The sequence below is a fragment of the Mycteria americana genome, chromosome 16 (genome assembly GCF_035582795.1).
Source record: "Mycteria americana isolate JAX WOST 10 ecotype Jacksonville Zoo and Gardens chromosome 16, USCA_MyAme_1.0, whole genome shotgun sequence".
Lineage (NCBI taxonomy): Eukaryota > Metazoa > Chordata > Aves > Ciconiiformes > Ciconiidae > Mycteria > Mycteria americana.
In genome coordinates this window covers 13,695,470-13,717,448 of record NC_134380.1, presented here as the reverse complement: position 1 = coordinate 13,717,448, position 21,979 = coordinate 13,695,470, and the positions used below count along the sequence as shown (strand labels likewise).

At 44.9% G+C, this 21,979-nt stretch overlaps 1 protein-coding gene across 5 annotated transcripts in view; it reads left to right on the top strand.

Annotated features, from left to right (window-relative positions):
• RNF213 (ring finger protein 213) overlaps positions 1-21,912 on the top strand; it is a 54,410-nt gene extending 32,498 nt beyond the window's left edge. For 3 of the 5 annotated variants that reach the window (XM_075519133.1, XM_075519134.1, XM_075519132.1), the window contains exons 34-67: positions 274-421; positions 781-916; positions 1,352-1,540; positions 2,000-2,139; positions 2,577-2,731; positions 3,092-3,301; positions 3,692-3,873; positions 4,658-4,778; positions 4,889-4,989; positions 5,261-5,440; positions 5,977-6,140; positions 6,236-6,338; positions 7,055-7,169; positions 8,088-8,298; positions 9,291-9,481; positions 9,798-9,926; positions 10,760-10,870; positions 11,114-11,356; positions 12,022-12,103; positions 12,724-12,758; positions 13,085-13,179; positions 13,941-14,100; positions 14,430-14,610; positions 15,449-15,543; positions 16,130-16,381; positions 16,702-16,834; positions 17,544-17,627; positions 18,553-18,733; positions 18,858-19,059; positions 19,204-19,281; positions 19,597-19,794; positions 20,608-20,697; positions 20,810-20,988; positions 21,501-21,912. In XM_075519133.1, the coding sequence (XP_075375248.1) occupies positions 274-421; positions 781-916; positions 1,352-1,540; positions 2,000-2,139; positions 2,577-2,731; positions 3,092-3,301; positions 3,692-3,873; positions 4,658-4,778; positions 4,889-4,989; positions 5,261-5,440; positions 5,977-6,140; positions 6,236-6,338; positions 7,055-7,169; positions 8,088-8,298; positions 9,291-9,481; positions 9,798-9,926; positions 10,760-10,870; positions 11,114-11,356; positions 12,022-12,103; positions 12,724-12,758; positions 13,085-13,179; positions 13,941-14,100; positions 14,430-14,610; positions 15,449-15,543; positions 16,130-16,381; positions 16,702-16,834; positions 17,544-17,627; positions 18,553-18,733; positions 18,858-19,059; positions 19,204-19,281; positions 19,597-19,794; positions 20,608-20,697; positions 20,810-20,988; positions 21,501-21,654 (5,028 nt within the window). In that variant the 3' untranslated portion in view covers positions 21,655-21,912. Of the gene's footprint in view, positions 1-273; positions 422-780; positions 917-1,351; positions 1,541-1,999; positions 2,140-2,576; positions 2,732-3,091; positions 3,302-3,691; positions 3,874-4,657; positions 4,779-4,888; positions 4,990-5,260; positions 5,441-5,976; positions 6,141-6,235; positions 6,339-7,054; positions 7,170-8,087; positions 8,299-9,290; positions 9,482-9,797; positions 9,927-10,185; positions 10,325-10,759; positions 10,871-11,113; positions 11,357-12,021; positions 12,104-12,723; positions 12,759-13,084; positions 13,180-13,940; positions 14,101-14,429; positions 14,611-15,448; positions 15,544-16,129; positions 16,382-16,701; positions 16,835-17,543; positions 17,628-18,552; positions 18,734-18,857; positions 19,060-19,203; positions 19,282-19,596; positions 19,795-20,607; positions 20,698-20,809; positions 20,989-21,500 lie in introns of those variants that run through there. The other 2 variants (XM_075519135.1, XR_012778157.1) reach the window with 2 other exon arrangements.
• Positions 21,913-21,979: the final 67 nt, after the last annotated feature.

Genomic DNA, 21,979 nt, shown 5'->3' with positions numbered 1-21,979 from the left:
ACTACTGAATTTTGCCCCTGTAGGATTCTTATCTTAATACAAATGCTGTGTTGCATGCCAATTTGAAAGGGCCACAGAAGTTGCATCATGTACTTTATAGCAAAAGAAGAACTTAGATTTGCAGCCTGAGACGAGAGGAAATCTGGGAGATGGGATGCCAGGGGGACAGGCCCTTTCTAGAGAGCACTATAATCGTTTTAAGAAGGATGTGTTTGGGGGCAAGGGTGTAAAACTGAAGAGTAATGAACTTGTTTTCATGCTGTTCCTGGGAAGGGTGAAATCCTGGACACCACTGTACTCCTGAGGACCTGTGTACAAAGTGCTGTGGGGATGCTACGGGACCAAAATGGAGATCTTGGTCGAAGCAGAAAGCGAATTAAGATTCTGCTTCGCTTTCTGTCCAAAGAGGATGACTTGAAAGGTATGTGCTACCTGGCTGCAGCAGGTAGTGTCCCTGAGCACCTAGGGAAAAACTTACAAAACATATAAGTTAATTCACTGGGGACCCCAAGGTCAGTGGCCCTTGCTGTAGGGTAGACAAGGTAGATCTCCCAGGCAATCTCCCAAGAGTGTGTGTGTCTGTGCTCCAGTCTGTCGTGCCTTTGGCTTTTCCTGGAGTTCAGGTTGTGGCTTTTTCTCTGGCTGTGCTAGCTCTGGTGGCTCTTTTTCCTCCCTTGGCCAATTATTGAAACAATTGTAAAATGCTGTGCTTGGTGTGATATTTGGGTTTGGATCTAATGCCAATAGAGGAGAAAATGCAAGTTCCCTGTTGTTTTCTAGCCTCTTTCCTGAAGATAACAAAGGCTCGTCTCTCCAACCTTTTGAAGAAGCAAGAAGAAAATTCCCTTCACCCAAAAAACTGGGTGCTTCGGGAGGCTTCCAACCTCAGTGCTCTCCAGGAGGCAGGCACCTTCAGGTGAGGACAGCAGCGATATCTTGTAACCTGCAGGCTTCCAAGAAAAGTCTGCAAATGGCAACTGTGCAGCAGAGACAGCAGTTTTGTGTAATCTGAATATTTGCAGTGTCATTCTCCAGTCTGTGCTGGAAACTCTCTGAATGCAGTTTTGTCCTCTCCTGGCTCCTGAGGGAGGGTGACTTACAGCTGAATGGGCTGTACTGGGACAGGAATGCACGAATGCACAAGTGTTTGGAGTGGAACAGTGGGATTACAGGCGAGCCACGAGTGAGAGAAGTGTAGGGTTTTTTGTTGGTGGTATTTTTTTCCCCTTAAAGGCAGGATTAGGACTTCACATGCAGATGTCAGCAATTTTTCAGGACAACCACCTCCTGATTTGCTGATATCGTTGCTCACCTTCCCTCTGGGTTTCTTGGTCTCTTTCTGCCCCCAAAGGCACACCTTGTGGAAGCGAGTCCAGAACGTGATCACTCCATTCCTGGCTCTCCTGATTGCTGTCATAGACAGAAATGGCAATCTGGAGCTGTTGGTCAGGCCGGCAGCTGAGTGGGTGACAAACCTGTGGATGTTCATCTTCAGTGATACAAAACTTCTGACTGTCCCTTACGGTGTGGGTAAGAACAGGTGAGCCACTGGAGAGAGCAGCAGGAGGGCTTGGCTGGCAGCACTGAGACCAGTCCAGCACTGGTTTTAAATCCACGTGGGAGATTAACACTGGTTGCTCCCCTGTGCTGTGCCGAAGGCAGCAGGGCAGTTCTCGGTGACTCCAGAAGTCTGTTCTTTCTACCTTATCCCCAGTACTCCTGGGCTTTGCTCTCTAGTTCTTGGCATGCTCGCACTTCTTACCCAGCCCTTGAAGCCCACACGTCCTGCCATTACAGCCCTTTTGCCAGGGAACGCTTACTGAGTCCTAATGCTACGCAGTTGGCAGGATCAGCTGTATTAATGAGTCCTTCAGTTCTTTCCTCCTCCCTCATCCCCTTCTAGGGCTAATTTTCTGCTTTCTGCAGCTTCCTGCCTCTGTTGTCTGAATGTGTTTCCCAGGCAAAAGCCCAGTGCATTAATGACCTTTTAATCTCCTAGCTCTGAGCCAGAGATAATTCTGGTGCAGAACAACATGATGGTGTCTGCTGATGCTGGGAATGAGATGCCCTTCAGCTGGAGGATAAAGGAGTACTTGGATGAGATGTGGTTGGAAGCTCAATACATCCAAAACACTGAAGGTGAGAGCCTGGCTTGAGCTCGTGACACAGAGCATCTCCATCCTGCCCTGTAAACTCTGGTTTGTCGCTACCGTGCCTCTACCTTTCTGTGACCCTGGAGTCACCTTCAATCCCTCTGTGCTCATATGAGCCAGCGAGCTTTGTGCAACTAGCTTTTCTTTGTGGTTCTCTCTGTTAGTCTTTCTCACATATTCTGTGCCCTTGTATTCAAAATGCTGCGGAAATGCAAAGAGTTAATGACAAGATGAGATTCCATAAATACAACACAGGTGCCTGGGCTGAGACGGCCTGGCCTCAAATGCCTTGTTAGTGCTCTGAATGAGGGGAGCGCTGTATGCGTCAGTGACTAATGAGGTATCAGTCTCTTTAGGACAGAAGCTGTGTCAAACCCAGCCTCCTCCTAATATTCAGCTTTTCTCTGCATTCTCATTTTCCAGACCAAGCTGAGAAGTTTGTGGATATCTTCCAGAAGACTGCACTGGGAAAATTTATCTCTTCTCTGACTGAGGAAGAAAGGGAGATGCTCTTCCAGTGCTATGTCACAGACTTCATTGTCTTGACCATTGGTGTGTCCTCCCTAGAGGAGCTGCAGGTCAGTGCCTGGAACAAGAGCTGGAAACCCTTTGGATGGAGAGAAGAGTGTGATGCCCGTGAAAGTGGCCTTCTGTATCCGTCTTGCCTTGTCAGCCAAAATCCCCCTCTGAGACAGACTAATAGCAGGGTAGCCACAAAGCAGATGCATTTGACACTGAATGGCTGCTGAAATTTCTGAGACCTTACGCAGAAAAGCACTTCCATAGGAGCACCTATAAAAATAGACACATCATTTAAGGCTATCTTTGTAAAGTACCGATTCTCTTCTTTCAGAGAGTTTTGCCAGGATTTCCAGTACAAAATGAATTATAAAAGTTCTTTTTTGATTTTGATTCTAGTTTTTTTTCTAAACTTTCAGTGTCTGCGAATTGCGTTCTTCTCCTGCATAAGGGAATGGAAGGCAATATCTCCCAGAAGAGAGACGGTGCCATCCTTGCCTTGGGTCCACCTTGGATACAATCAGTTCAAGAGCCGCCTGCAGAACTTTTCTAGGATCCTGGCTGTGTACCCCCGTGTGGTCGACTACCTCATTAACCCAGAAGGATATGAAATACCACATTCAGAGATGGTAGAGTCGCTACCAGGCATTTTGTCATGCTCAACCCTAGCAGAGCGCTCTGTCTTCACTGAATTAGCTAGTGTTCAGTCTCCTTTTGATTTCAGCAACAGTAAAGTGGGAAGCACAAGCTCAGTCAGGATCCTCAGTGTTAGGAATAATCTGCTATGTTATCATTGTTACTAGCAGGATTTAAAATAGTTTGCCCTGCTTTCGCATCGGTTAATAGGATGTGCTAATGATCCGAGCCATGGGCATGAGAATTCCAGAGCTTAAGATAATCAGGTAGAATATCATTCAGTAGAACATATGCTATAGCAAACCAGGTTGAGAGCCCAAGGTTCATAAATAATGCTGAAATGCAACTGTTGTGTTATACTTACACCCTGTGTGTGTATCTAGGTTTTAGATGTGTTAGCTGCAATGGTATGTGCTGAAGAGCTGGAGAGTCAAGTGCAGACAGCCCATCCAGAGATCTGGCTGCAGAAAGTGAAGAATCTTCGTATGCCTGTTGAATTTCTTTGTAAAGAGAAGGATTTACAGAGGAGTGGGAGTCGGTGCCATCAGCTGCTAAAAGAACTCGAGTATGTACCACAGATCTGTCCACAATCTTGATCTTTTGCCTTGCTGTTAATAAGAATATTGGTACAGGCTGAAAGCTGCTCTGATGCTGCTTTTCTCAGACAAAGACTTTGCAAACTTCTCCAGGTTCCTACTAGGCTCAATTACGTACCAAGCGTCGAGAACCAGGTTTTTTTTTTCCCCCTCATCTCATGTAGATTCTGCCTCTAAATCTGTCAGTATCATTCAGTGCATTCCAGCTGGGTTCAGGGGTTATTTAAAACTTTAATTAGGTTCCTGTTAACCAGCAACGTCTCCCCACTTCATCCCGTGTGTATAAAGACTGTGAGAGATGGGGAATTTCATTGCATCTAAGACTGAGTTTTGTCTCTTGGAAGACAAGCCCAGAGAGCTATCCTGGTTTCTCACAGACCTTGTTTAGTTTAACTGAAGTGAAGAAAGTGTAGTTAATTTTGATTATTCTTTTTCTTAATTACTTCCTATGATGTAGACGTTAGAGGTGTGAGAAGGTCTTTGCAGAGGTCTTAATTCTGCTGCAGGGCTGTTTACAGCACAGGCTCCTATGCCATAAGCTCACTGTGTTAGGTGCTGTTACGTGTTTTGTCCTTGACAAAGAGCAGGGCTGATAACCAAAAGGGCAAGGCGAGAAGTTGCATGAGAAGTACACAAATGCTGTAGTGGTGAGCGTGAAAAGCAGTGAGATCATTAGAATGACCTGATACTGCGCTTCATTCGTGCTCTCAGCTCGTAATTGTACTTTTTGAAATCACGCTTTCCTTCCCACAGAGTCTGCTGGAATCGGGTTTTCTCCATGTCTCTGTTTGTAGAGCACGTGTTGCTTGGCATCAGTACTCTGATGCCAGAATTTGAGAATTTAGTGAAAAAATATACTTTGCTTCTTGCCAAGGTAAGCAAAGATGCGATTTCACCTCTTCCCTGTTTGCTTCTGCTGATCATGTGAATTTTTGTCTCGGGTATTAGAGCTGAGTCATTTAGCTTTGTCTTTTTCCTCTGCAGTGTTTTCAGCATGATTCAGACATGAAGACTCATCCAACTTTTGTTGGAGTGATGAAAGTACTGTGCCAATGTAAGGATGAAGTCAGCAACAGGCTCTACAGGTAGTGACATTGAGACAAGTCGCAGGGTCCGGTAGGAATATTGCCTATGTTGCCAGCATATTTCTGGGCGTAAGGCAGTGCTGCATACAATGCAATGAAAGCCAAACGAAGAGCAATAGCTACCATTTTTATTCTGCACCGTGAAGCTAAGCAGTTAGCCAACAGGTCTTACATTATCTCTTCTTGTCTAGTTGCAGATGAACATCTTATTAAAGGTGTTTGGTAAGACAATATTGAAACAATTGTGTTCATTACTGTTTCTGAATTACAGATATGGTCTGAAGTCATGTCCGATCTGCCTAGGGGAGCCGAAGGATCCAGTCTGCCTGCCTTGCTACCATGTGTTCTGTCAGAAGTGCATCAGAACGTGGCTAGTACCAGCACAGATGCATTGTCCATACTGCAGAGTTGCCATGGGGGATGTTAATTTAAATGTCTCGGAGGAGCTCAGGTACTCCACCCTGTCCAAGGTGGAAGCGTTGCAGTGGGGCCGGTTGTGTGAGTAAATTCTGATTCGCACCTCTGAAGTTGTCAACACGAGCAGAATGGGTGGAGGGAGCTCTGCTCTACTCTTTCTGGAACCGGAACAGGTCCTGTCCATTTTCTGTTTATTGTTTCAAAAGAAGGGAGGAAGTTGCCTTGGCTCCTGTAAGAAAACTGTAGCTACAAAACCTTGTAAAGCTAAAGTACTGTCAGTGGCTGAATTGGACAAGGGAACTGCTTGTCACCTTGGATTGCTTTGCGATAGCTTAGCAAAAAACTCTCAGTGAATGTATCTGGCATCACGTTGCCATTTGAGAACTTAGTTGTCAATGTGATGCAGCCTTTGCAGGCAATACTACTGAAGTGTTGCATGAATCCAGCCTTTTGGAAACCTGGAAAAGTATCTCACCTTGGTGACTTTTGCCTGTATCTGCTTTGCTTCATCCGTTATTTAAGTGGTTCTGTATTTGAACATTGTCCCAATGCTTTTTACCCTTCCCCTAGAGATGCCATAGCAAGAAACGCCCTGTTCCGGCAGAGATGCAATAATTTCTTCATAGATGTGGTCACTACCATGTGCTTCAAGGACAATGAACCCCCTGAGGCAGAGGTGATCCAAGAGCTCCTTAATCTGCTGTTTGTTCACAGAAGCCTCCTGAAAGGTTCAGGTGAGCTCCCTTCATCCTGACGCTCAGCCTCACGGAGCTGATTCTCTTGCCACTTTCTCTCACCTGCCAAACTTGTCTTTTTCTTATCTCCGCAGATCACCCTGCTATCTACACAAAATTTCTGTCCCCATTTAACGATGAAGTGGATAAAACTCCCATCATCCGCTCAGTAATGCTGAAGCTCCTCTTGAAGTACAGGTGAGCACAGTCAGACAACTGATGGACGTTACACTAGGGGGTGGTTCAGCTTTGTTTTCATGACCTCATCAAACGAATCTGATTGTTGTCCTCACTTTCACGCTGTTCATTGCATTTGAATCATTACAGGTGAAATTCATCCTGTGCCTTTGTATTAGTTATGCAACTTGGCTGGCTTGCATGTAGCTTGTGTTGGAAGTATCTGACCAGTTTGTGCCAAGGTCTACCTAGCTATTCTTAACCTAAACCTGTGCTGAAGGTGGGTGGCTTGGGTAACCTAAAGATAGCTGGCTAATTGAGACGCTCTAGATCAGCAAAGCAATACTCCTCATGCACAGACATTTAATCAAGAATGGTCTTTTCTATGTTTACACAGGCCTCTCCATTCACACTAGCTCCTCCAGCCTCCCTTTGCAGTCAGTGCACAGACAACCATTTCTCAAGTGTGATCATCTCCTAAATCAGATGCCTAAAATAGATCAGTGACTTATGCCCTAGAAATGCTAATTTGGCATTGTTGATGATAAAAGCCTAGCTCAGAATGTGAAGCTGGATGACATCTGGCAAAAGATGGCACAATTGCTTTTCCATCTTCCAGATGGATCCAGTGACGCCCACCTGTCACGTGGACATAACTAGTAGTTCGATCGTGATGTAGAACGTTAGTAGCTGTCAGTATTGCAGTTGTGGTAAGGAGATGTTTCTCTCTCCTGTAGCTTCAATGAAGTGAAAAATGATGTGCAACGCTACCTGTCCCGGGTAGAGCACAACAAGATCCTAGACAAAAATGATAAAAAAGAACTCTACTTGCTTTTTGTCAACTGCTTGGAGGTAAGAGTGCTGGGGAGGTAAGAGCTGGGCAATGAAGCTGTTGCAGGAATAAAAAAGTCAAGAATATAGACGCTTCTGCAATTTTAGGCAAGTTTCTTGTGCTCATAACTAGCTGCCCAACTAGAAAGCCCAAAAGGAAGATTATATCAAATCACCTGGTCAGAACCTGCTCTCCAGTAACTAGCCTTGCTTCCTGAAGTAAGGCTTGTGTATGTTTGCTGCATTACATAAATTCTTCTTTCTCTTGGACACCTTGGACAGGTGTCTAAGTGTTAAGTGAGGCCTGGTAAAACTCAAACTCCAACATAGGAGTGCAGCAAGCAGGGGGATTTCTAGTTGCAGTAGTCTACTACTGGACTACTTTCTTGTTTTCACAGACACTTTTTTTGTTTGCAGAGCTTTAGATTATTATGCTGTTTGGATTGTTCCCTTTCCTCCCCTTGCATAACTTCTAATGCTTTGGACAGCTTTAAACAAACTTGACAGCAGGGTAGAGGTTTCATTTCTTATAGTTTTCATTAAAATGGTGACTTTGTAGGTAAGATCAAAATTTGTATTGTTGCTAAGGGAAAGACAGGTAGAGCTTGGCATCTTGGAACATGTGATGTGTGCTTCAGCACGCGTGTGGCCAGTCAGCATGCTCATAACAATCTTGCTCAGCTACATGCTTAGGAAATATTGGGAGAGCTTGGGCGTATTGCTGAAGAAGGTGTTTGGTGATGTGGCAAAGGTTTAGGATAAGCACCAGCGAGATCACAGGGAGGAACTAATGGTGTTGGGGTGGAGGGTGCTGTGAGAGACATGGAAGTTTAATGTGCTTTCTGCAGTGTATATGCATTGGAGATATAAAGTACCAAGGCACAGGACATCTGATGTAAGTGGTTCTGCCACTCATGCAATATTCTGGCCCATCTTTAGGATTCTATGTGCGAAAAGTCTGAGGGCAGCCTTGGATACGAGCATATAAACTATCTGCCTGGAGATGGAGGTTTTCCAGACAACTATCTCCCAAAGAACAATCTAGAAACTCCTCAGGAATCATCCGTTGAATATCTGCAGGCCGTAGCCAAGGTTCGCTTGTACCTGAATAAGGCTGCAGAGCTGCTCTTTGACTTGCATGAGTGCACAGGTAAGTCTAATTATTCTGCTATCAAATGGCAATGCTGTGTCCAGAGCAACGTCACCACGGGAGATGGGCTGGACACAGCACACCTGTGCTGCGCTAGAACTTGTTCTGATGGATGGCCAAGAACGAGTGCATCAGCTCTTTTCTCTTCTCTTTCATTAGGAGTGTCAGTCATTATTTGTCCTCTTTACCATGTATTAGAAGTGCTCTATAAGTAGTAGCAAGGCTGTGCCAGTGACCCCTAGGGTGTAGTTACATAGCAGTTGCACCTTTGAAGGAGATTTACTTTATCCTTGCGATGCTAACAATGAAATTTTGTTTAGGACCAACTAAATTGAACTTTAATGAATAAACGAATAAAGCATAAATACATGACTTCAGATATATGACTGCTGTAAGGCTTATTGGTTTATATGAATGAGAGCTCTGCACAGCTAAAAAGGATGAAGAGATACTTCAAAAAAAATAAGTAAAAGAAGTTTTGAGCTGACTTGCTGACCCAATAAAGGAGAACAGCGTGTGGAGTCTCAGATACTTACACAGTCTATGAAGCATCCAAGTGCAGTCATGTAACTAATTCCAAGGGACTTCGGTGTCCAGCCCTTGCATCGAGGATGGGAGGCTAACAAAATGCATCCCAGGAGATCGTTCTTAGGGAGCACCATCCCCTTGGCAGTTGAGAAAATGGAAAGGCATTATTGAGCAAGGTAGAAAAGCTCTGAGAATGAACTACCAGTAAATGGGAAAACTTGTCCCTGAGAGAAGGAAATGGAAGTAGAGTATGTCATCCTCTGTCGAAGAAATGAATCGTTGTCTGAAATCCAGCTGAGGAAATGCTCTAGATAAGCTTCTGAGGAAGAGAGGGCTCTCAAGTGCTCCTGTGTAATTACTACTAGTGAAAGGAACTTGGTGCTACAGCTAGTGCTGGCAGAAAAGTTTTACAAGGTAGGATGTGGTTTTGCCTTTTTTTTTCTTTTTTCTTTTTTCCCCTCCAGAGCAAGACCAGGTAGGGGAGAAGCAGCGTTACCTGGCAAATGTGAGGATGTTCTGTAGCCTCGCCAAGAACAACTGGCATCGTGTTTACCTAGTCCGGAAAATTGCTAGTCAGTATGGGATGGAATTTGCTCAGAAGCTTGTCACAGAGGCACGGTTTAACTGGGTGTTCCCAGTGGAAATTCTGCAACAGGTGAAGAAGAGGTGTCTCCTTGGAGATGGCTCTGATCTCCTCTTAGTCTTCAGTTTGTGCTGCTTTGGGGTGTTTCTACTGTTGCGTTGCTCTGGGGGACTCACCACAGTGGGAGTGGTTGTGAAGATGACTTATCCTCGCTCTCTATTGAATGGCGTCTGTTATGGCAGTGAGAAGCCATTTGGGTTGCCGTGCCTGCCTGCTGTCTCTCTGCGAAGGCTGAAATGCCACCGTTCTTGGGATGAAGAGGAGATTCTGCCTTGTCCAATGGCTGGTTAATGTCCATAGTGCTCACCATGGACTTTTCCCTTTGTAGGTACAGAACAGCCAGTCTAATCACATCGATCGTTACCTGGCATGTGGCAAGAATTACAGAGTCCTGCGTGATGCTGTGGGGAAAGCCATGATTGAGTGTAAGACTGCAGGTCTTCTAGAGGCAGAGAAGGTAGGGCATGTTCTCCTCGCCATAATCCTGTTGTGGGTTCTGGATGGCCAGTGTTTAAGCTTTATGTGTTCCCGTAGGCAGCGTCTCTTCCAGTGGAGGTGCCTGTGTTGCCTTTGCTTGAAAGTTACTGTGGCTTATGCTGGCACACGCGCATATGTTTGCTCTACTTCCTCACCTGTGTTCTAGCATACGTAACTGTGAGGTTATTTCTGTTGGTTGCCTCATCTCGCTTTTCTCCCCTTGTAATCTGTCGCAGCAGTTTGTTTTACCGTAAGCGATACAGGCACCTCATAGCCAACTGACTGGAGAGTAGGCAGATAATCAAAGAAGCTTTATGCCCCCTCCCTGCCTGCCCATATCTGCCTAGCCTTGCGTCTTGCCACGCAAAAATCAAACAGGTGATTTCTGTGTAATTGTAACCTTTTTCCAATATGTATTTTGTATATGAAAATCTTCAGGAAGAAGTTGGCAAACAATGCGCCTTTGAATGTCTCTGTACCATCTATTATACACTGGTTGTGTTTGGGTTTGTTTTTTTTTTTTTTTCACTTGTGTGTTGATTTGATTTGAAGGAAGCCACATACAGGTTGCTGCCTAGTAAGATTGCAATCCCGACTGGATGTTAGAAAAATAAAATACTTGAGAGTTTTCTGATGTAAAACCCTCAATCAGCTTGAGTGCTGTCAGATTATTCATTTATTTATGACTTGAACAGCCATTTCTGTACTATGCCCCTTCACGTGTGGGGAGAGCTCTACCACAGACCTGCTGAAGCCTGCACATCCAGTAACCAGCTGAACTTCTCCACCATATCATCAGTTCTTCTTTTCTAGGTGTCTAGCAGCTCCCCGGCTGTACAATCTGTCCATCTGCTCCTGGCTATTTTCAGAGAGGTCACTGCCCTGTATGGAGTTAGTGACTCAACTCTTCATCCCAAACAGCGGGTAAGATACTTCACTTTGGAAGCTCATGACAAACATGCTTCATTGATAAGGATGAATGAGATTTAAATAACGGGTGGAAGAGCCTTTTGTTCTTCTGCCCCAAATACAGTTATGTCCTGATCGGAGTAGACTGAAAACATTTCCAAAGCAGGGGCAACACAGCATGGGAAGCAGGTGATAGTCCTCTTTGGTTCGGTGGGCAATACCACACTGGTTTTATTTCTTTTAAATATGTGCTTTCAGCAAACAGATGCTATGACTAAGTTCATCCAGAACTCCCAAGTCCTGAATTCTCCAGACCTGCAGGACTTTGCAGCTTCTCTTGTGATGAATGCACTGCCATCTCTGACAGTGGATCCTCAAAGCTTCAGCCACAACGGAGCACTGATTGAAGTGGCTGTTCATACCACAGCTGTCTTGCTGTGCGGGCAGAACCCTGTCCTGCAGCCCCTGAGGAATCTGGCATTCTGTCCGCATGCCATGGAGGTAAAGAGATTTAACTCAGATGGCAGTTCAGCATATTGCTAGTTTTTTCATGTATCTGCTGGATCCTCTATAACCTAACCTTTCTTACATCAAAAGCACCAACTTATTGTTTTAGCTGTGGATTACCGATGTACGATCGTTTCAGTGTTGTTGGGGTTAATTAGGACAACAACAAACTCTGGACTGGTACCTTTTCAAGGTACGTCTGCATCCTGAGCGGTATCAGGCAAAAACTTTTGCTGATATTTGAGTGAGCAAGTCTGAAAGCCGTTGGCAGGTCATACTGTGGAGACCTGCGTGCTCTAGAGGCTAATGGCTCATGGAGCCCTAGGCTGAGTCAGGGTGGAGGGATCTGCTGCTCTACTTCTTCTGGCTGTCCAAGGCGTAAGGAAACATGCTGGTACACACCAGGGTACATCAGGCCACCCCAAGAGGAATCCAGTTCAGGATGTCTAGAGAGTGCACGTGCAAGGCTTAACAATGTTGACAGTTCTTAAGAGTGGATTTTCAAAGGTAGAATTTGAAAATGTGCATGTACATCATCTGCACGACTTCTGCTTTCAGATGTCTCTTGTTCCCCATCATGAATAAGGAACCAGTGAGCAACTGCTACAGGAAAGAACCGATTTATATATTCATCACCTTTTTTTCTTTTTCCTCCTTAGCACTCTTTTCTGCCTACAATGCCAGAAGATATAATGGCTCAGGCGAGGGCCTGGGAAGGAGTGGCCACTCTGCACTGGTACAGTAAGTGCTCCTGACTGGCTGTGAAAGAAATTCAAGGATAACCCTTGGTTTTTGAATGAAACTGTTCCAAATGTGAGGACAGACACACTCCTCTTCTCAGCATGAGTTATCCTTTGTAAATTAAGATTTGTAGCTACAGTTTATGTGGGTAATGCACCAAAGTGCATCGAGCTTCTGTTTAGTCTCAAGCTTATAGCCGTTTACAAAGTCTGAGAGTGCAGAAGACCTGCAGTGTTACTTCTGGCAACGTTAAAGTGGTGTGAGCAGAAGAGGAGCACTTTGCCACCTTCCTGGCCAACTTTCAGTTATCTGCTTTCCGCAGTAGGATCTTACTGCAGACTAGGAATCCAGGGGTGGGAGCATTCATGCTTACCAGCCCATTTGGTACTCAGTAGCAGAATCTTTCAGACTTCCATTCCTTGTTTCTCAAGGAGACAAGCACTGGAAACTTCCTCTGGTTCCTATGTGGGTCTGTCACTCCTTTGAGCTTGGGACTGTCAGGGCTTTTGATGAGATCTTGAAGCATATTTCTCGCTCTTGGTCTCTATGAAAGGAAATAACAGGGGCTTCATAAATGTCTGTCTTATAATACTGTCCTGTTTGTTTCTCTTTCTTGATAGTGTGTCCAAATGGCCACCCCTGCACTGTAGGAGAGGTAAGAATTTGAGACTGGTGGGTTTTTAAGCAGGCGGTGTTTTCAACAATAAACTGTTTTGTTTTGTTTACTGGTTTTTATGTTCTGCTGCACAGCAGTTCATTTTCTAAACGCTATATTATTAATAATTTTGCCATTGTAATGTAAAATTTAGAATAGCTCTAACACAGCTTATACCATAAATCTAGGAAACGAGAGGCAGAGATCCTTTCCCAGTAGCAGTTTTCAAATTAACCAGTTCCAGCTTGGATTTTTGTTTCATTCTCTTTCTCTGCTGGAGAGGCTCTTACTCTGGAATTCAGGGTTCTCATTTTGCTTTTTGCTAGTGTGGCCGCCCCATGGAAACTAGCCGCTGTCTCGACTGTGGCGCCCAAGTTGGAGGAGAACAGCATAAACCACTGCCTGGCTTTCAAGAATTCCGGTATGCTTTGATTAATTAACCTTTTCAGTGCTAAATGATGTGGTACTTGCCTGTCATGCTTTCAGGGCAAAAGGTACCAACCACTTCATGCTGCCACCTGAAAGGTGGCATGTGGCATTCCCCGTTAGCTCGGACATGGGCCTCTGAGGGGAAGAGGCTCAGCTGTTAGGAGTGCTGGTATAACTCTGACTTTGCAGAAACTGCCTTAACATAAGATCTTGTCAAGCTGCTGGTTTAGGGTTTTTCATCTCCCTGCTCATCCAGGCTGATATAGGTTATGTGGTTCTACACCAACATATAAATAGGCAACATTTTCTTAAATGGATGAGCTTGACTGAAGAACTTCTACCAGAGCTCCAGTAACAATAATTTGTGCTCCCTCCTCCTTGAATCTCTGGATTAGCACTTAGAGCCCTTGTCTAAGAATGTTAAAGTTACTAATTCTAACAGCAGTGGTTTCTTGTCTGTTCAGCATGGAGTTGGCTAATCTTGCTCTACAGGGCTGGACATTACCTCTTTCATAGAAAACGTATTAGGAAGAGATGTCCAAGGAAGAGTAATCAGCCAGCAAAACCAAAAACATTGGCTTATTTGTGTGCAAAACTTACTGGAAGTCCTCATTCCCCTGTAGCACTTTTAATTGGCAGCTTTTGTGGCGTTCAAAGATCTTACGGGTCAAAAAGACATTACTGTGTATCAAAGACATCTCTTGTGTGTTTTTTGTCAAGGCAAAAAAATACTATATATACACTTTCCAACAGGAGTAACGAAGACAGAACTCAAACTGGCCACATACTTGGAGATGCACAACACAGAAGAACAATGGGAGTGTCTGATCGGGCCATGTCCCCAGTTGTCTTCGTTCTGATACGCTTGCTCACACATTTGACAATGTTGCTGGGAGCCACAAAAGATCCTCAGGTATCTTCCAATAATAGTTCCAAGGGGCCACATGAGATGTAGTGAAACCTTTGCATGATGCTGGTCCTTTTCATCATGTTGCCAAGTAACTGGGGCAGTCTTTCAAGATGCAAGACCCAAATTCACTTCCCTCCTTGCCCAGGAGTGATTTTTGGTTCCTTCATGCACTTGCATGCACGCCTATACACACATACCTGCCTTTATTTGTTCAAGTGGTAGGAATCCTATAGGATGGAGTTGACTTTCTGGTAAGACTGTAGTTCTGCATGCTTTGTGCTTGAACTGGACGTTACTGGCTATGCTCATCCTTGCCTTTTGTTGCTCTTTAGTCATTGCAAAAGATTATCAAGCCACCGGTGCACAACTCGGTGAGTTTCCTGCAGCAGCATATTCAGGAGGACTTGGCACAGCTGACAAAAATTTTTGGGAAGAGTGTGGATGACACTATCAGCATCCTTCATCTTGTCCTCAGCAGCCTCCTCAAGGACCCCCATCAGCACCGAGGCCAGTGTAAGGAAAACTACCTGCCATATCGCATCTGCAAGCTGTATCAGCATTTTAAGGGCAGCAGTTATTTAGTTTCTTTGCTAATAGACCATTTCCAACAGGCAGTAGCTGAGTTGACAAGGAAGATCCAGAAATTTGAGGCTTTTTTCTTGCTGTAGGGAGTGAAGAATTTTAGGCTGTTTACTTCTCTTTTGGTCAAGTACGTGGGGTTTGCAAGGTTTGGTGCATAATTCTGAAAAGGAATTATTGAATAAACAACCTCATGACATGTTGATAGAGCTTTCAGCTCACAAGCAGAGATACTACTCAAAGCACAACAGCTCATGCTGTGTATAATCTATATACTAGACTGCCCTCTAAGTGACTATCAAGAAGCTATTTGGTAGAAGAAGAATGGCGGAGTATGGTTCACGGTAGAATCTGGAGTTCAAGTTGACGTGAGTCATCGTGTCATAGAGGGATTTATATGTAATAGCCATATTTTTAGTGTGACAGCACAAATCAGTATTCCAAGCTCTGTTCCTTGGTCTGTCATTGATCACGGTCTGACCTTGGACAGCTTGTTTAACCTTTCTGGGATTATGAATGACTTGTATAAATGTCCACATCATTCAGATGAATGACTGGACTGAAGCTTCTGAAAACCTGCAATCACTGTGTGCTGTTTTGGATGACACTCTCCAGCTAGACTAAGATACTCATTTAGCTTCTAGGTCCTCTGTAATTGCTCTTGGCTCTTCACACTAACTTGCAAGGATGTTACATCTGGAAGCTTGGGGAATCTGTGCTTTCTTTTAACTGAAATATTGCAAATGTAAGAGACTAAATATTCCTGTTGCAGGGCCAGTTCAGTTTGATGATGTGCTCTCCACCAAAGAGAATAGAAACAAATGGGAAGAAATTGTTGCAAACACAATTATTGTTCCTGAATTGGAGGTGAGAAACTTGCTGTATAAAATTTCAGTAGTTGAGCAGTTCAGAGTCCGCTTACTTGGAAATCTGACCTGCTGTGATTTTCGTGCTACACTTTCACCCAGCTATTCCTAAAGCCAAGCCATCTATGACACAACTGCAGGTTAGCTTTAATTTGTCAGGGTCAGCCAACTTTATTCTACCTGTGGAAATGAGTATCTGAGACTAGAGTTGGGCTGTGATGATTTTGTATAGCTGGAAAAGCAGAAATGTCTTAGCTCAGTTGAAAGTATTTGTCCAAGTGAGTATATGGTTGCCCCAAATGAATGCTGGCTGCCCCCCCCCCCCCCCCCCCCATCATCTCAAGAATGGAAGACCTGCGAGTCGGATGAGCTAGAGAACAAAGGATAACTTTATGGTATAAACAGCTGTCTTCCAGTATGTGTTTTACACGCCTTCCCTAGGAGTTCATCTTCTGCTTTGACATATTTCTGTGTCAATTGGTCATCAAGCTATTAGGGAAATATATTCTAGTGGAGGTTCAACATGGCCGTGGCAGGACACTGCCAATTCTGATATAATTTCTTCTTTTTTTTTTTTTTAAATGCAGGATTTGGATAAAAAACTTCTGAAGCTAAACAGAAAAATACAAGAGGATGAGAGAATTTCTTCCAATCCAATAGTGAAAATAGTGTATGGCGACCCGGTCACCTTCCTGTCCCAGCTGCCAAAGGACAGTCACATACATCATTCCAAGATGTGGAGCTGCCGAAAGAGGATTTCAGTGGAGAACCTGGGCCATGTAGTCCAGCAAAAGAATGCCAAGGACACTGTCCCTCTCCTTTGGAAGTTTCTGCAGAAGGTGGGTGTGACACAGGGATGAGAGACTGCGATGTTCAGAGATCAGATCACAGAATCACAGACTGGCCGAGGCTGGAAGGGACCTCGGGAGGTCAGCTGGTCCAACCCCCTGCTCAGGCAGGGTCGCCTAGAGCCAGCTGCCCAGGACCAAACCACTGTTTGATTATACAGTGTCTTTATTCTCATAACTTTCTATAATCTTGAGAACTGCATGTGTAAAATATTTTTTCTTTTAAACATTTAAAAAGTAATTCCATAAAAGTATTCAAAACTGGTTTGTCCAAGGACAGCCTTACTCATAGGCCCCCTTTCCTCTTCCAGGAAACAGAACTGAGGCTGGTTAAATTCTTACCAGAGATTCTGGCTCTGCAGAGAGACTTGGTGAGGCGATTTCAGAACACCGCTGATCTCAAGCACTGCTCGATCAGAGACTTCCTCAACGAACCCCTCTCAGGTGAGAAGACTGTGCCAAAACTGTAGTTAGTGAAACAAAAAGCGCTGGATAGTCCAGTTGAAAATGAAAGTGGAAACTTCTCTTGAGCTTGCAATCTTAAGCCCTCATATTTTCCTTTTAACTCCCATCCAAACGAATTTGAGACCTTAGCCCTGGCATCATGCTTGGAAAAGTCATCAGATGGCTTTAAAGAGAATTAAGCACAGGAAAATTGTTCAGAAGGGGTGGGGACTCTGCTCAGAGATAAGCAAGGTAAATCCCTGAATGCAGCAGCAGGTATGTTGAAATTTTAAGCTCTGCCCTAGAGTAGCACCTGCCTAGAAGGTAGAATAGATGTCCTTCCCTTGCATTCATGAGCAGCATACAGACATTTTGTGGCAACTTCTTCAATTGTACTTAAGTACAATTACTTATGTTTTCAAGTACTTATGGAAAAGTACTTAAAGGTCATGCAGAATCAGACCAAGGATCCATCCAGCCTTGTGGCCTGGGCCAATAGCAGACAATAATGGAAGACTGTAAACAAACAGAGCAAATGACTCAATTTGATAGCATTAGAAAACTGTTTGATGTCTGTTTAGTCTCTCTTGATCTGTTTGAGCAGTTGCCTAGAGTTCAGTGGTGTGCTTTGAAAATTCTTACATTACAGAGTTTCACGGTGTTGCCAGTAAAAGGTGTTTCAAGGATTTGTTTTTCTGTTGTTCCTCAGATGTGATGAGGGACCTGTTACAGAGGAGAGTGAGTGTGTTCCTGTCTGTTTGGAACAAGCTAAGAAGCTCGCTGGACACCAATGGTGAGTACCTTTCTTTCCCAGCACTGTTTTGAGAGTGATGGAAGCAAGAGCTTGACAGCTGTCCAGCAATGCTCCTCGACTACTGCCCTTCGACGGTTCAAGTTCCTCCCATCAGTGATGCTGAGACATATCCTCAAAACCGACCTTGGCCATTGTCCTGTTTTGGTTGGGATAGAGTTAATTTTCTTCCTAGTAGCTGGTACAGTGCTGTGTGTTGGATTTAGGATGAGAATAGTGTCGATAACACAGGGGTGCTTTAGTTGTTGCTAAGTAGAGCTTACAGTAAATCAAGGACTCTTCAGCTTCTCATGCTCTACTGACGGAGGAGGCTGGAGATGCACAAGAAGCTGGGAGGGGGCACAGCCAGGATGGCTGACCCAAACTGGCCAAAGGGCTACTCCATACCATAAGGCGTCATGCTGAACAAAAAAAATCTGGGGGGAGTTGGCCGGGGGGGCACAGCCACTGCCTGGGAACTGGCTGGGTCAGCAGGTGGTGAGCAATTGCATTGTGCATCACTTGTTTTGTATATTCTTTTATAATTATTATTATTTTCCCTTTCTTTTCTGTCCTATTAAATTGTCTGTATCTCAACCCACAAGTTTTACCTTTTTTTCCAATTCTCTCCCCCATCCCACTGTGGGGGGGGAGTGAGCGAGCGGCTGTGTGGTGTTAGCTGCCTGCCAGGTTAAACCACAACAGCCATTAAAGGTTTAAGAAGATGTAGGTGCAAAGGAAGAATTTGTTTCCCTCTTATAGTATTCTCACCTGAACTTGCTCCCTTTAGTGTTTATAAGTAATGGAAAGAGCGCTCCTTTTTTCAGGTTTTATGCTTTCTCCTGACCTGGGTCAGCTCAGGAGAGGCTTGCTCGTTGTGGGCTGACTCTGGGCCACCTCAAGCAGTCTTCTGTGCCTTTTATTTCAGGGGAAATTAAGCTTCCTAAAGGCTACTGTGATGCTGACCTGACCCTGGACAGCAAGCTTGAGGTCCTTCTGCCACGTCGACAGGGGCTGGGCCTCTGCTCCACAGCCTTAGCCAGTTACCTCATTAGTCTGCACAATGACTTTATCCACTTGGTGAACAAACACATCAAGGAAGATGATAGGTATGTTGCTATTCTAGCTAGGCATTTTTGGGGGGTCTGTTGTATTACCTGCTACCACATAATCAACTTTCCCCGCTTCGTAAAGGCTTCTCGCTTTAAATGGAGACTGTCTTCTCTTCTGCAGGTACTTGATCAGTCCGTCAGAAGTGGCTGACCTGCACTTGATCAGTTATGAGGTTGAGAGAGACCTGATTCCTCTGATCTTGTCCAACTGCCAGTACAGCATGGAGAAGGGAGGGGAGACGTTGCAGGACTTTGATCTGGAGAGGATCCAGCAGCAAGTAATCAGCAAGTTCCTGCAGGGGAAACCACTCATCACCCTAACGGTAGGAGAAGGCAGCTAGCTATGTTCTCTGCAGACTTCTTGGCCGACGTTGGAGCCCTGCAGTGTTTGCTGCAGCCAGGCATGCACTGTAGCAGGGTTAGCAGTGTTACCAAAGTTTTACAGCCGTGGGTTTCTCTCCTGACAGGGAATACCTACCCTCGTGTACAGACATGATCGGAACTATGAACAGCTGTTTAATGATGTCAGGAGTAAGCTGGATCAGGTGGGTTTCTGCATTGGAGGAAACAGGGCAAGCGTGTGACCCCTGACATCCCAAGAAACGTCAGGCTTGTCTTCTGTCACTTGCCTTATTCATCTGCTCTGAAGGCTTGTCTGCTAATCTCTTGGCATGCCTTAAATACGTGCAAACTGGCCTTCTTTTGTCAGTTAGGATTTACAAAGGAAAGGGATATAGTTAAGCATTTTCGGTTTCCTAAATCTGGGGCTCTGCCATCTTCCATGACTTGAGCAACTTGAGCAGCAATAAGGAATGGCTCTAAACTAATATTAGCAACTGCTTTGACTTCATGGTTTTCAGAGTGCTCTCCCCAGTTCTGTGATGAACATCATCAGTGGGGAACTACAGTCTTATAGTGATGTCTGTGATGCTCTGTCCATCACTGAAATTACCTTGGGATTCCTGGCCATGGCTGGAGAGAATGCTGAAATGCCTCTGACTGACTACATAGAAGAAGTTCTGCAGATGGGTGATCAGACAAACCCTCATGTACTGCAGGTGAGTCCTGAGAGCAAAGCTCTTATTCTTACAGGGTAAAATCTGCACTGGTTTATACTAAATCCAGCCAGCCTGATCTCCAAGCCCAGCAAAAGTTCAGCTTGAAAAGGTATGTGATAGAACTCCCTCCCCACCATATTCAACAGCGGGGGGGACGACACAATTTTCACTTCCCCTGCAACAAGTGTTTGCAAGGTGGGAGCATCTAATAGCTTGTGATGCTCAGCAGGTTCTTGCAAAACCCTACAGAAAGGTCAGGTGCAGGACGTGCAGAAGGTTGAACTCTTCTCTGCAGATCCAAGCTCTTCTGTCAGCACCAGGAAGGAGAATTCTCGGCTGAGTGTCAGCATAATTAGTTGCAATGCTAAAACTGAGACAAGGGAGAACTTTCAATTATGAGTCAGCTTTCAGTGACACTGGCTTGCCTGGTGCTGAGCAGGATTGAGAATATCCCTTTACCTCTCAAAAGTGGTGACAGGGGAAGGTTTTATCTCCCAATGATGTGTGAAAAGAGGCCCTTTACTGACAGGGGGCAAAGGCAGTATGTTGTGACAAGTATGTGTGACGTAGCACTATCACTTTCCCACTCCCTTTCATGATACCAAAAAGACGGATTATTGGAGGCAAAATGGGGAAGAGGGAGAGAGAAACCTCTTGCAGATGGGCTTCTATGCCCAGGTTAAAAGGGCTTGATGAACTCCCTGTGGTTGTGCTCCTCTGCAGTTCTGACCTGCATGGGCACGGCAGGCTGTGGACAGGCTCCTAAACACATCCCTTACATCCAGGTTCACTCCATATGTGTTTTTCTTTCAGGCCCTTAGACGATGCCACCTAAAGCACAACATAGCCCTATGGCAACTTCTCTCTACCCGCAAATCTGAGCAGCTTCTGCGCCTCAAAAGGGTAAGGTACACTGATAACTTCAGTGTCTAATCAGCTGTTTCCTCTTCTCTGAATGAAGTTGCTCAGATGTGTATGGTTGGTTGTGGTTTTTTTCCCCTCACTGCATTTTTAGGATCCTTTTGTAGACATCAGTACAGCCTACAAAGCCGAGCTCAGTCCAGAGATTGCCAAGCTACTCAACACCTTCCTTGTCCACTCAAGGCTGGAAACCTTCCTGCAGGAGCTCCATGAAATGATTGTCCTGAAGCTGAGACGTGTCCAAACCGTGGATGAATTCAGACCCACGTGGAGGTAACAGATTTATGCAGCCCAAACCAACCCACAGTTGTTGTTACTAACTTAAGCTTCTCTTCCTCTGAAAATGCATGCGATGGCAATGGTTCCCCTGGCCAATGACTGCCTTGCTGGACACAAAGCACAAGCATCGACATTAAGAATATGCAGCTAGTTCTAAGATTGTTTCTGGCATGTATGACTCTTCTTCATCTTCCACGAGCCGTTTTGGGAACACTGCTGGAATATACCAGGACCTGCTGTTCATGAGCACTAAAGATAAACACAAGCACTTCTGCAGTCACTCAGATGAGCACGCACAGCTTGGCCCGAGCAGCAGCCTCCCCTTTCTGGGTTCTTTAGCCTCTCTATAAATCCAACTGGCTGTTTAATCCTCCTCATTACAAAATACACGTGCTAAGACTCTGTATACTTAACACTGGGGCACTCCTACCACACAAAATACTATGTGGCATTTGTAGCTTGCTGTACACCATCTATTAACACTACTTTTGCTCTTTGTTTTCCAGCCTGAAGGAATCTCTCATTCCTTACCTTGATGCAAAAGACTCTGAGTTAGCGACAGAGCTGGAAGAGATGTTCCCAGATGAGATTCTTCTCTCTCACGCTACTGCTACATGGAAGGCAGCCGCTCTCTTCAAAAGAGAGCGTAGGGAGAGCTAGGACCGCTCCCCCCCCTCGGTCTGTCTGACCTTCCTCAGGGTCATCGTACACAGGGCATTGCAATGCCACCAGCACAGGGTGTTGGTGAGATTGTGGAAGCTCAGGGCCTTGGCTTTCTGGGCTTGTTTTCTGGGCTTAGGGGCTTTTTTTTTTTACTAACTTTGGTACCAGAAATATGATGCAAAGACTAGATGCTTTCACGCATCAGAAGGATGGTGGAGAAAGAGAAGGCCGCACCTATAAGCAGAGACTTTGGAAGGCATCATAAAAAAACCCCAACCCCCGAAGCCACCTGCTGAAGATGAAGGATTTTTTTAAAAAGCAT